The sequence below is a fragment of the Gavialis gangeticus genome, unplaced genomic scaffold (genome assembly GCF_001723915.1).
Source record: "Gavialis gangeticus isolate Ggan-Ray unplaced genomic scaffold, GavGan_comp1, whole genome shotgun sequence".
NCBI classification, from domain to species: Eukaryota; Metazoa; Chordata; order Crocodylia; family Gavialidae; genus Gavialis; species Gavialis gangeticus.
In genome coordinates this window covers 72,616,382-72,629,147 of record NW_017729032.1, presented here as the reverse complement: position 1 = coordinate 72,629,147, position 12,766 = coordinate 72,616,382, and the positions used below count along the sequence as shown (strand labels likewise).

Below are 12,766 nucleotides of genomic sequence, written 5' to 3'. Positions count from 1 at the left end.
CTGGAAACAGAAACTTAACGATTTTTCTGTTGACCTTTTTTTCCTCCCCATTTGAAAAAAAAATACAATAATACTCTATCTGAAACTGGGATCTCAATGCTAAACTAACACGAGTAAAAGGTTTTGTGATCAACAGAATAAAAGTAGCCTGTGAGTGCTAACAATTATTCAATTTTAATTCAAAAGAAACAAAAGGAATCCCTTTGTCCTTTAAAATATTCCTAAGAGGGAGAATGAGGAAAAGCTAAATCAGGGTGCATTTGATCCCTGAGAACTTTACTGAGTCCCAGGGAATCTGTGTTTTTAAGGCTTTATTTTTTGTCACAATAAAAGGGAGAAGCAGAGAGTGCTTTCATTTTAGATGTCTCAAATTGTATTATTAGTGAATGTATACAGTGGCCTATATTATGCATAAAACATTTGCACCTCATGTTTGCTAACATAAACAATGATTCCATAATAAGGAACAAAAAGAACAGGTTAATGCTCTGGGTTATCCTCAGCATGTGTATGGTAATGTTCTGTGGTGTTTAAATATGCATTTTCCAAAGAAGTTGCTAATTTTGAATCTTAAATCTCAGTCTTTAACACAGCTATATGCAGATATTTTCTTCCATAAAGTATGGCTCACCCTGCCATGCATCTTGCTTTGATTGGTCCCCATTACAAACCAGAAGAAAGGCATAATGTCAATTAACTGAGGCCCCTGGCAGACATTACACTTAATTAACGTGTTAAACAGGGAGCTGCAAAGCAAGGCACTTGACACATCCTAGCCACAGGGACTCTGGGATCCAGGAGATGTACCCCAACCCCAGGGTTGCCATGAGTCACACAGATGGTTTTCTGGCAACCATGGAACACAGGGACCTCGGGATCAGAAAACCTTTCCTCAGTCCTGGGGTCCTGATACAGAGACCCTACAAAAAACTGGATGTGCAGCACACAAGGTTTTGGGGACATCCCAGCACACAAGGCTTTAGGACTAGCCCCAGGCCTGGGATTGACAAATCAATTGACAATTGACTGCATCAGAGTCTCATACTCCGGTTCCAGGCCTAGAAGCATACTGGAGTCTTGAACTGGTTCAAGAACAGTGCCAGGGCCTGGCTGACAGTTCACCCTTGGCTGTCAACACCTGGCTTTCAACCTGCTGGTGCAGTAGAAAATAGTAATAGTGCAATTGGGATCTGATGTGTAATCCTAAAATTGCACATCCTGCCATGTACACATGGGATTGGGGATCAGATCCCATCATGTCTTTAAATGAACATATGCCAGGGGCCTGAGATGTACAGGTAAGCATAAAATCAGTTCAGGCCAAAATAAATAACAAAAGCTATGCCTTAAGAATCTAAAATGTGCATCATTACAAGAGATGCCATGCCTTTTAATCCTAAAGTTATTTATCCTTCATACAAGGTTGGCAGCAAGGTTGATACAAGGTTCTCTCTTTTGCAAGTTATGTTATCAGCTATTAGTTATTTGCACTAAAGGAAGAAGAATCCCTCATCATTTTACAATTTGATATATCTTGACTATAATATAGTTGTTTATCAGTGATATAACAAGGCAGCTCTATGACTTTGGCACTGGTGGCACATGAAGCAATACCAGTTGCCATGCTTTGGTGGCAGCACAGCCAGCCACCAGCTGTGACTGTAGATATTTTTGCACCCTACCCCGAAGGTGATGTGCAGGGCTGCTGCCTTGGCTGCCATCCTCAGTTATGCTATTGTTTTTTTACACTGTCCCACATGACAGTCTCATAGGTAAATTCAAGAAATACTGTTTAGGTGAAAACACCACATAGTTAATGCATGGCTACCTGAAAAACTGTGCTCAGAAAGTAATGATGAACAGTTTTCTGCCTAAAAAATTCAAGCAGGATCTTTCAGGGCTCTTTCCTTGGCCTGGTTATATCTAATGTTTTCATTAATGACACGATCAATAAAATAAAGCATGCACTTATCAAATTTGTAGATGACACCAAACTGGGAAGAGTCAAAAGGATAGGATTAGAATTAGAATTCAAAATGATCTTGATACATTGAAGAAATGGGCTCAAAATTACCATTACTCAGTATGGGATGTATTAACAGGAGTATCATCTCTAAAACATGGAAAGTAATTCTGTTGCTTTATTCCTCACTGATGAGGCCTCAGCCATACTCCCAGTTTGGGACACCATTGTAAGGGATCAGGGCAAAGGCAATCTTGGCTAATGGTTAGAAAGCAGGGGCCCAGGGCTGGGTCAGAGGATGGGAGCCATGGGCATTTTTACACGTGTTCAGTGGGTTGGAGCGGGGCATTTTAATTAGAAAGCTGCACAGCATCAAACGACCTTTAGATAAAGTGGCCCTGCAGCAATGTTGAAGTGTGGGAATACTGATACACAAGACGCAGAGGCTGCTGACACACACTAATTAATATGCTCCAACAGACTCAATTAATCAAGTCTGCTCTGACACACTGCAATCACAGCATGTTGGAGCAGCACCCCTGCACATCTACAGGCACCCCATATTACCAAATCCAGAGGGAAATACAGTGGTAGAGTCCACTACACAGTCTAGGGATCAGGATCCAGAGATCGGATGCCAATTGCCAATCTAAGGGATAATCCATAGGGCAAAGTCCAAAAGGGCCAAATTGGGATCAGGAGCCAGGAAACAGATCTACAGGGAAATCCAAAACCAAAGTCCAGAGTTAATCCGAAACCAAGGTCAGAAATCAGAAACCAAAGTGCAGGAACCAGGAGGCTTGCCACCACAGAATTAGGTCAGAACTGTTGACTGGCTTGCAAATCCAGGGCCCCAGCTGGTGCTAAATGGATAGGGTGTGCTTCAAGCAGTTAATCAGGATGCTCACTGTTTTTAAAGGGGGCAGAGTTCCTTAGCTGAGGCTTACTACAGGTGTGGCTGCTGAGATACTTGGCCCAGGCTCTCCTGAGCAATGGTCCCTGACAACCATGCTTTACGAAAGTTGTAGACAAGTTAGAAAGCATCCACAAGTGAGCCACAAGATTGATAAGAGGCTTAGAAAACATGGCCTATGAGAAAAGCTTAAAGGAACTAGGTTTGTTCATCTAGCATAGAGGAGGACTGAAGGGAAGCTATGGAAGTAATCTTCCAATATGTAAAAGGCTATTATAAAGAGAACAGCAATCACTTGTTTTGTATATCTAGTGGGATCAGGACAAGAAGAAATTAACTTAATTTGCAGCAAAGAAAGGTTATATTAGACAGTAGGGACAATTTCTAACTTCAAGGGTTGTAGGAGGCTACCTAGAGAGGTTGTAGAATATCTTCCACTGTGGGTTTTTATCAGCTTGGACAAGCATCTACCAAGAATGTCCCTGAGGTATAGTTCACCCTGCCTCATGTAGAGGGATGTCTAAGTCTCTTGATGGCTTTATTCTAGCCTTTTATTCCTATGAGTTTTGTTTTTTAGCAAAAGACAGTGGCTCACAACCACTGTACCAGCCCCTGTATTGATGCCATTAACAGCCATAATACCAATGGCCAACAACAACACTATATTCTAATAGTTGGGTATCCACTCTGGGTCGATACAGCTCAACTCAGTTTCAGTACTGTTACCATTAATACTGATGTAATGTTAGTTATAAGCATGTACAGTGAAACTCAATCTGAGACCCTCCTAGAAGGAGTGAACTTCTGAACCAATGACCTACTTAGAGGTGGTGACCATGCATAGATGTGCTTCTGGATCTGGAAGGAAGACAAAGAGTGATTTCTGAAGTAAATGTGAGAGACAGCTTTGAGTGACAGAAATGTATCAGAGTACAAATGAAAAGGATTGGTGGTGAGTGTGATGGACAGGCAGTGAGTTGTCATGCGTGATTGTTATATAAGGATGCTGCAGAAGTGTCTCTTCTCTGCACATGCCTGGCTGTTCTGTTGAGAACTACCCAATCGCCCATCAAGAATAACAGTAGGGGGGAGGGAGTAGGCAGGAATAGATCCTCATGCCCACCCCGCCCCACCCGCCATCCGGGCCTGCTCCCCCCATCCCTCCTGTTGCTTGGGGTCCAGACCCACTCCCACCCTCCATGCCACAGCATTCGGGGAAGGAAGGAGCAGGCCCAGATCCAATGTGTGGAAGACCAGGCCTGAGGGTGGGGAGAAGCCAGCCTGCCATGGTGGTCAGGGAGGGAAGTAGTGGGCCTGGGCTGACCTGGCAGCAGTGGGAGGGCAGGAGGAGCAGGATCAGGGCTGATGCAGAGGAAGGGAGGTGGGTCTGGACCCAAGGGAGATTCATAGATTTCATAGACATTAGGGCTGGAAGGGACCTTGGAAGATCATCGAGTCCAGCCCCCTGCCCCAGGAACAGAAAGCCAGAAGGGATCATAGGATCCCAGCAAGATAAACATCCAAATGTCTCTTGAAGGTGTTCAAAGTAGGTGCTTGAACCACCTCCAGCGGCAGTCTATTCCAAACCTTGGGGGCTCAGACAGTAAAGTTCTTCCTTATAGCCAAACTAAAACAGTCATGGAGGAATTTGTGACTGTTCGAGCTTGTCATCCCTTGGGGCGCTCTCATCAGACCCTGGTGAGCACCCCTGATAAACTTATAGGTGGCCACCAGATCACCCTTGAGCCTGCACTTTTCCAGGCTGAAGAGTCCCATGGCTCTCAGCCTCTCATCATAAGGTCAGTTTTCCTGACCTTTGATCATGTGTGTGGCTTTCCTCTGCACTCTCTCAAGCTTCTACACATCCACTTTTAATTGTGGAGCCCAAAACTGGACTCAGTACTCCATCTGCGGCCTCACCAAGGCCAAGTACAATGGGAGAACAACGTCCTGGGATTTGCTTGAAGCATCTATCGATGCAAGCCAGCGTTTTGCTTGCTTTACTAGCTGCAGCATCACACTGATGTCTCATATTCATCTTGTGGTAAATCATGACCCCCAAGTCCCTTTCATCTGTAGTGCTAGCCAGCATAGCACTGCCAAGCCTATAAGGATGCTGCGGGTTTTTCCTCCCAAGGTGGAGAACCTTGCATTTTTCGGTGTCAAACACCATCAGGTTCTTGTCCGCCCATTTGCTGAGCCTGTCCAGGTCAGCCTGGATCACCGTTCTGTCCTCAGGTGTGGATGCTTTACAGACACAAACCCAGGCACTACAGACACAAACCCAGAAGCCATGACTGATCACATAACAAATGCTAGAGCAAGACTTCATTTGAACTACTGTTCAAATGACAAATGGAACAAATGGACAGCAAGACTTCATTTGAACTACTGTTGTTAAAAGAAGGAAACCATTGCAATTTTATTGATGATATTTAAACATGTCTTTTTCAAGCTATTCAGAGTCTTGAAACATTAGACTTAGGCCTTGTCTAAAAGGTACCCTTACAGTAGGTCCCATAATAACTTTATTTGTTAGTGGGGTATTTTTTTTACTGGAATACGTGTTTCACTAAAATCCCAAGTGCAGACACAGTTATAACACTATAAACATAGCTTATAAGATGCAATCATTTATTCATATTCATGTACCCCTCTGACGCAACTTTATGTCAACAGGCCTGTATCCACACTAAGGACATTGTACTGTTTTACCAATGTATAACTTGCTAGTGGAGAGTCCCTGAAGAGATGGGTGAGTTAGCAGGGTGCAGGTAATAATCTCTATGTGCAGGATAACTTCAGTTTAAATCAGTCTTGCTAACAGAAGGATGGTAGCTTTGAGTGTGCACACATATGTCTGTAATGACTGGTTTGTTGGCTCACACAAAAGGAATTGAAATCCAGTCCTACTAGGCTCAATGCTTTAGCTATTACAGCTTGATCTAAGGCTTTATCCCCAGGGTTATGATCTACTCAGACCCTCTGCAGATCAGATAGAGGGACACACACACATACTCTGGTACTCGTAGATGCACACATGTGGCTTGACCTTTCTGAATTAAAAAAATATATATAAACTCCTGGGTAAATGTGTAACTTACTGCTGCCGAACTGATGAAGTCAGAGCAATCAGAACAAAGAATGAAGGTGCAGGTAAAGTCAAAGCGCATAACTGAGCAGCCTATTTTTGTTAAAAAATAACTGATTAACTGAAAAATATTAAGGAACTAGAACTCTTCATTTGAATTCAGAAAGAGAGTTAGAACAAATAGCAATGGATTTCCTCAAGAAGCTTCAGCAGAGATTGTAAGTCATTGTTTTCAAAGAAGTCCCAAGTAATGTAGATTTAGAAGAAAGTTGCACCAATAGAGCAGTGGTGGAAAGACTGTGACTGCATGCTGTATGCTGGCTCAGGTTGGTGGTGTTAGTCCCTGTTTTGGGGAGCCCTGTTGCTCACTGATGCAAAGAGTAGCAGAATCTACTGAGGGGAAAAAAGAGATTCCATCTCATGGTTTACAAATGTAGGGCTGAATTGATGTAACATTATGAGCAATGACTAGTGAAACTGTTTCCAACAGAATGTTTACACAGTTGTCTGGAAGCATATTGTTTGCCTACTTTTCACAGCCAATTTATATTCTATCCACATAGCAACATGCATGAAAATTCAGACAAAAACACAGATGCACAAAAAATCCCCGGCATGCTATTATTGCTGCTGAGTGTTTGTATCACAGTAGTACCTAAAAGGCACAATGTGCAGAGGAGCCTATTATGTCAAATGCTCAACTAAAACAGAGCAAGAAGCAGACCTTCCCTAGTGAGGCCCACAACACTATTTACAGACAGATGTAGCAAACAACGATTTGGGGAATAAGAACAAAGAGAGAGTCATAAAAACATTCATTTACACAGACCAGATCCATGGTTTACAATCAGTTACTTTTTAATATCAATATACCTTGTAAATAAATAGGAAACATCTCAGAAATCCCTACTGAAGACTTCTATTGATCTGTAATCAGTTGGCAATTTACCATAGATATCACGGAAGAAGTTGGCATTAATGTGAATTATAAATTAGACCAGAGAACGAGACTCATGGCTTAGTGCATAAATCTTAGGTTTTGTATATAACAGTCAGCATGTAAAAAGCAGGAAAGTATTTGTCTCAGAAGTAAATACTTGAATAATGGCTGGTGCCATCGACAGAGCAAAAGCTGAAAATAAGATGCTAGTACATCTATATAAGAAGAGGGTAGGCTATGAAGAGAATAGAAAAATACTTGTATTTGGCATGCTGAATAGGACTCAAGACAAACAACATGTGGCAAGCCAGAGACAATTGTGTAACAGTGTCTTGAAAAGATTTGAAAGGGAGCAAGGGGGATGTCAGGAACGTCCAGAATGTGTGAAGATGAGGCTGAAAAGAGTTTGAGTTAGACTTCTAGGATGCTTGTACACATGACATGGGTTTAGTCCTTCAGGGTTGCAATCTATGCCCCCTAAACTGAAATGGTGAATTTTTAATTGAAACCTTGGGTTTTATTTTTCTGTCGCTGTATACATGTAATTTGCCTGGCAGCCACAGGTGCCAGCAAGGGGCCTGACTGGGTTTTTTTTGGCAGAGCCTGCCCACCTTTCCCACAGTGGGGGAGCAAGTTGCCAGCCAGCTGAGCAGCCCCTGAGCTGCTGAGGCCCTGGTCCTTCCCTCTGCAGCAGTGGCGCCCCCCGGGGCTGGCTGGGTGGGCTGCTAGCGGGCTGGGTGCTGCCCCAGCTCAGAGGTGCCCAATCCAACTCTTCCCTGAGCCTGTCCAGGTTTCCAGCACCTTGTGCACCATCCCTTTCACCTTCTCTGGCTGCCAGCACACCCAGCTGCCTTCCTACTGCCTCCCTACACTGCCCATTCCTGGGCAGCCTTAGGCATCCTGGTAGCTACAGGCACCTGCTAAAGGCAGAAGCAGTGAGGGGCCTGATCCTTTTTTTCAGGAGAGCCTGCCTGCCTCTCCCTCAGCCGGATTGGCGGGGGGGCGAGCTGACAGCTTAATGGCTGCAATATTCCAAGTTCCAACATTGCAAATTAAACTACATCAGGATGTCGTTGAGTTTGAGATGGTGCAAACTCGTTTAAAAACCCCAAAACTCGCATACGTGTAAAGCGTGATGCCATTAAGCCACACAAAAGGACATTTTCATCACGTGTACATGGTAACGTCGTCATGTGTACAAACACCCTTAGTGCTATGAACTTGAGGGAAAAGGGCAGGTCATTAAAACATTTGGTTGAACAAAGTTTCAAGATTTGAATATAGACTGGATCTTGGGATCATGGGACTCCCCATGACAAAGCTGAATTATGGGCTGGATGGGCCCACTGTTAACAGTGATAAAGGGAGGCTTGGGGAAGGAATGTAAGGAGCTCTATTTTAAACAAGTTATATTTCAGCTCATGGTTAAACATGTACAGGAGGAGGTCAGAGACACAACTAGATGCATAAATGGAAAAAGTATCAGATCAAGAATGGACCTTCAAAGAAATTCGTTTCTGAATTTGTTCCCAGGCTTCTGTTCATAGTGAAAAGTCATGGTAATTATTGAAATAATTAACACCACCCAGCCCCTCAAACGTGGAGAGAGAATGAAACTGCTGCCTTTTCTTTTATTAAACAGAGATTCATTTGGGCTGCTGTGGATTTTTTACAAACCAATGTTAACTATGCTGGTTGATCAGATTACTTCATCAGCAACTCAGTGGTTTTCAAATTCACTTTGCACATTTTCAGGAAACAGATGCTGATACCTGATAAGTGACAGCACCTGGCTTAAACATGTGTCATCAACGAATCAGCCTCAGACCTCTCAAGTAAAATTGCAGCTTGGTGGAGAATCTTAACCAAACCAACCAGCATATATGTGTACAGGAAAATAAAGCCTCTCTTACATGCTTACTGACATATTGATTCACAGCTCATGTTGTTCCAGGAGCTGTTTAAGCACTTGCAGCCAAACGAGTGGAATGATTCTGTTTCAAAGGTTTGGTCAAGTTGCCTTCCTGCTGACACAAAAGTTTCCCATTTGTTACAACATGACTCAAAAGGCTACAGAACCCAAGTTGGATTTTTAAAATAATTCTTTATTAAGCAAAAATGAATCATTTACATCTACTTATGCAGATTTGTCTTGGGGCAAAGACATTGCTGTGCATCTAATACAAGAAATACAACATTCATAGCATTTTTGTAACTGGGCAGCTCCTTACTTCATATTTTCTGACATGATTAAGGGACAGATATTGGCAATGAAGAAAAACCTTTTAGAAACAGTAGATAAAGTAAAGTAAATAAAAGTAAAGTAAAAGTAAAATAAAAGTAAAGTAAGCATCCAGAATTATGGGATATAAATAGCATAGGTTAGATTCTCTCACTGATGCTAATGGAGTTGCACCAAGAATGAATTTGACTCCAGGCTAATTGAGTTCAGATTAATCTAATTACAGAATGCCAAAAAAGGCTGAATGGAAGCATGCAGATAACATAGGTTCTGTTCTTGTGCAACATCTGGCATGCATAAAAGACCTCGCCTATAGATCACTGGGGTCAATGGAAATATGTCCATTGTATTCAGTTAGCATTCGATCAAGCCCCAAGGACATAGTGCTGAGAACATGTAACTATTTAAGGTTGTTAATATATGCAGGTGCTTTCTGGAGTGCAGCTTTTAAGGAAGTGATGTAGGGTAGTCCTGCTGTCTAAATACCTTAGCAGATTGCAAGAAAGGAATTATTATATAGCAATGGCCTTTCTAGCATTTCATCTTAATCAGTAAGTTCTCTTCATAGATCAAGTCTTAATTCTCTTCTAACTTTAATCCTTTAGCGGTATATGGCACCAATGTTATATATTATATTTAGCAGTATGTGGGACCTATATATAAGGGAATTCTTTTTCTTCCATATTTTGAACAATTATAAGGAAATGCAGTTTCAGCCTCTCTTTGTTACATCAAAATAGGCATTCACCTATCATCATTGTATTAAAGCACTAATTAAAACATGAATCCCATCTTGCAAACAGTAATTCCCAGGTATAGCATTTATTATGATAAGTTATCTCTTCAGTGGAATTATCTGTCATACTAAACCCCATGCCCAATTGCTAGTTCTCTTCAGAACAAACCTAAAATTAGCATTAATATTGTCCAGAGGAATATCACATCTGTAATGGTCCAACTCTTCTATATATTCATATTACTGTAACATAGATTTAAAGGTTAGACCATGCCTAATAAGGTAGCCATCGTTATAGATGTAAAGCCGTTGGTCACCAGGGCTGTAATTGATACTTTGGACTGTTTCTAACATTTTATCCACAATGATACTGATTTGACTTTCCTGTCCAGTCTTTGTGTCATAAGCATAAAAGATTTCTTCTTTCCTGGTGTTCACAGTTCTTGTGGCATATAGAACACCACATATGATAAAGGCACTGGAAACAGATGGCTTGTACTGTTTTGTCTGCCAAGTATTTAGCACATCAAGTGAGGTCTCATTGAGTTTACTAATCACAATGTTACCAGTGCTGGCCTCAGTTGAATAAATTACCCACAATCCATTTTCATCCACAGAGAAGTCCATATCTTGCCATGCAACACCAGCATAAGAGAAACGATTACCATAAGCAGCATTTGGCAGAGCTTTCCTCAAAACTATGGTATTCGTATTTAAATCAAGTTTGGCTATCTCTCTTGAACCATAATAATTAAAGTACATGAAATTTTTGTAAACTATAGTGCCACTGCCCTCCCCAAATACCACTCGGTACTCTCTAGGATTTTTGTGTAACAAGAGGTCGTCATAGGAATTGTAAAGTCTGTAATATTCTAAGTATCTTGCATCTGGATTCAAAGGTGCAACCCAGTAAAGGTCCTTCTCAGGGGTAAGAGGAGAGTAATCCCTTCCCCAGGCACCATACTTGTAGGAAAATCCTCTCCAGTTCAACTGTATATTGTAGGGTTGGCTGACATTGAGAATTCCACCATGAGTACAGCTACCTGAAAACAAAGAGAAAATACAGGGTTTCAAACTGGTATGCTTATGAAACAGGCTTTTATGCAGTCCTTTTTAAGAACTCACTTTGCTGAAAAGAACAGAAATGCATATTTTGATTGTAAAAGATTCAGTTTGCACTAATGTTTACGCTACGTAAACAGCACATCTGTGCTGCTTTCACTACTGTCATTGCTTCAGAAAAACGCATACCCTGGTATAATTTTCATCAGTTTTGTGTACCAATATACATTACACCTGGATAATGGGAAGGTGGATAAGCAGTTATTGCAGGGTAGTTGCTGGCAGTAGACAAGTATTATTGCTTCTTGCTGTAACATGCCCTTTAGCAAACAGCTACCATAGGATGGAAATAGACAAAACCTAAAGCAGTGCAACTTATATCAGTAGAATTGTACTTTGATTCTTTCAGGATGATTTTCCACGTAATTGGGCAGAGTTACCTCCATTTAGGAGTTTTCTTGGTCTATCCACTCCTTTTTTACACCAATATAACGCTAACTGGTGTAAAGGTTTTGTCTATTCAGGATCTCCACCTGTTTTAGTGTTATACTGCTCCTAGGCACAATTCACTTGAACCATGTTCATGGTGAAGAAGCAACAGCAACAAATTATAGACATCCATACCCTTTGTCAGTACCCACTTTGTCAGTACGCACTTGTAAAAACAAGTGATCAGTTTGCCATTCCAAATATGCAACCAAATTTCTGTTTCCACGTATCAAAGGTACTCACAAGACAAGCTATGAAATCACACATACTATTCAATTTCAGGATGAAAATATGGGAGACAGGGAAAGGAGAAAAGAGACTCTTAAATCACTGTACATCAGTGAGAGGTAATTAGTGATGCTGCCCTGCCTCTGTACATCAGTGAATTCTAGGAGGAGGAGGGAGAGTGAACAGCAGCAGCAGTTCCAGCGGCTCATTTCAGATTAGCATGCTGCTGTCAAAATCACAGCTTTAAAGCAATGCTTCACAGTGGCTGTGTCTGTACAAGATGCTGACTGCGCAGTTGTTACTGCGCAGTCATGTAGTACTTGCATACCCAAGTACATCGTGGTTCATGCTCCGTGACACTACTGCGCAGTAGTAACAAGCTACTGCGCAGTCAGCATCTCGTGTAGACACGGCCAGTGACTTCCATCTGAGGCCCTCAGAGCAATCACAGACACTAATAGGCCCAATCTCACTACATCCCTATAAAGTATAGGTACATAGTTCCCTCAGTTCCCCCAAGGCCACATGCCCAAGTTTAACCAGAACAGTCCTGGATTTTCATACACTGTCCCAGGAACATCTTTCAGGACCACTGATCCTTATTTTTTGTATTTCATCCATCAAATTGTTCCTTTTATTTATTGCTGCACAAGTCTTGTTCAGGATGTATAACTCTTATCAACAGAATTTGCTCTGTGTTTACCAAGACCAAACAGCCCAGCAGCATGAGCATGTAGGGTGATGAATAGGCTTGGGAATGAAGAGTAAATTTGAACACATTTGGACATCAGCAGTTCTTCAAAGCAGTTCTTTGGCTCAAGGTGAATGTCAGTCACACTTGTCTATTGTGTCCTGATGAAGCCAGAACACAAAGTTACTGGAAAAAAATCTTCTGCTCAGAAATATACAGATGTCTGGTGAGTCAGAAACTGCCACCAGCAACACTAACACTGTTTTTTAAGGTGTACTTTTGCTTGACTGTAACTCTTAAGAGAAGTTGTCACTGAAGTGACCCAGATTTTTTTTTAAAAATATGGTGACCTCAGGTAACAGAGACACTGCTAAATGACCTGCACACATTAATACAGCAAGTTAGTGATCC

The 12,766-nt window shown here is 41.8% G+C and overlaps 1 protein-coding gene across 1 annotated transcript in view; it reads right to left on the bottom strand.

Annotated features, from left to right (window-relative positions):
• Positions 1-9,241: 9,241 nt before the first annotated feature.
• The window catches only part of OLFM4 (olfactomedin 4), a 35,187-nt gene continuing 31,662 nt past the window's right edge, over positions 9,242-12,766 (bottom strand). The window contains exon 6 of the mRNA XM_019525546.1: positions 9,242-10,928. Within this exon, the coding sequence (XP_019381091.1) occupies positions 10,126-10,928 (803 nt within the window). The 3' untranslated portion in view covers positions 9,242-10,125. The remainder of the gene's footprint in view (positions 10,929-12,766) is intronic.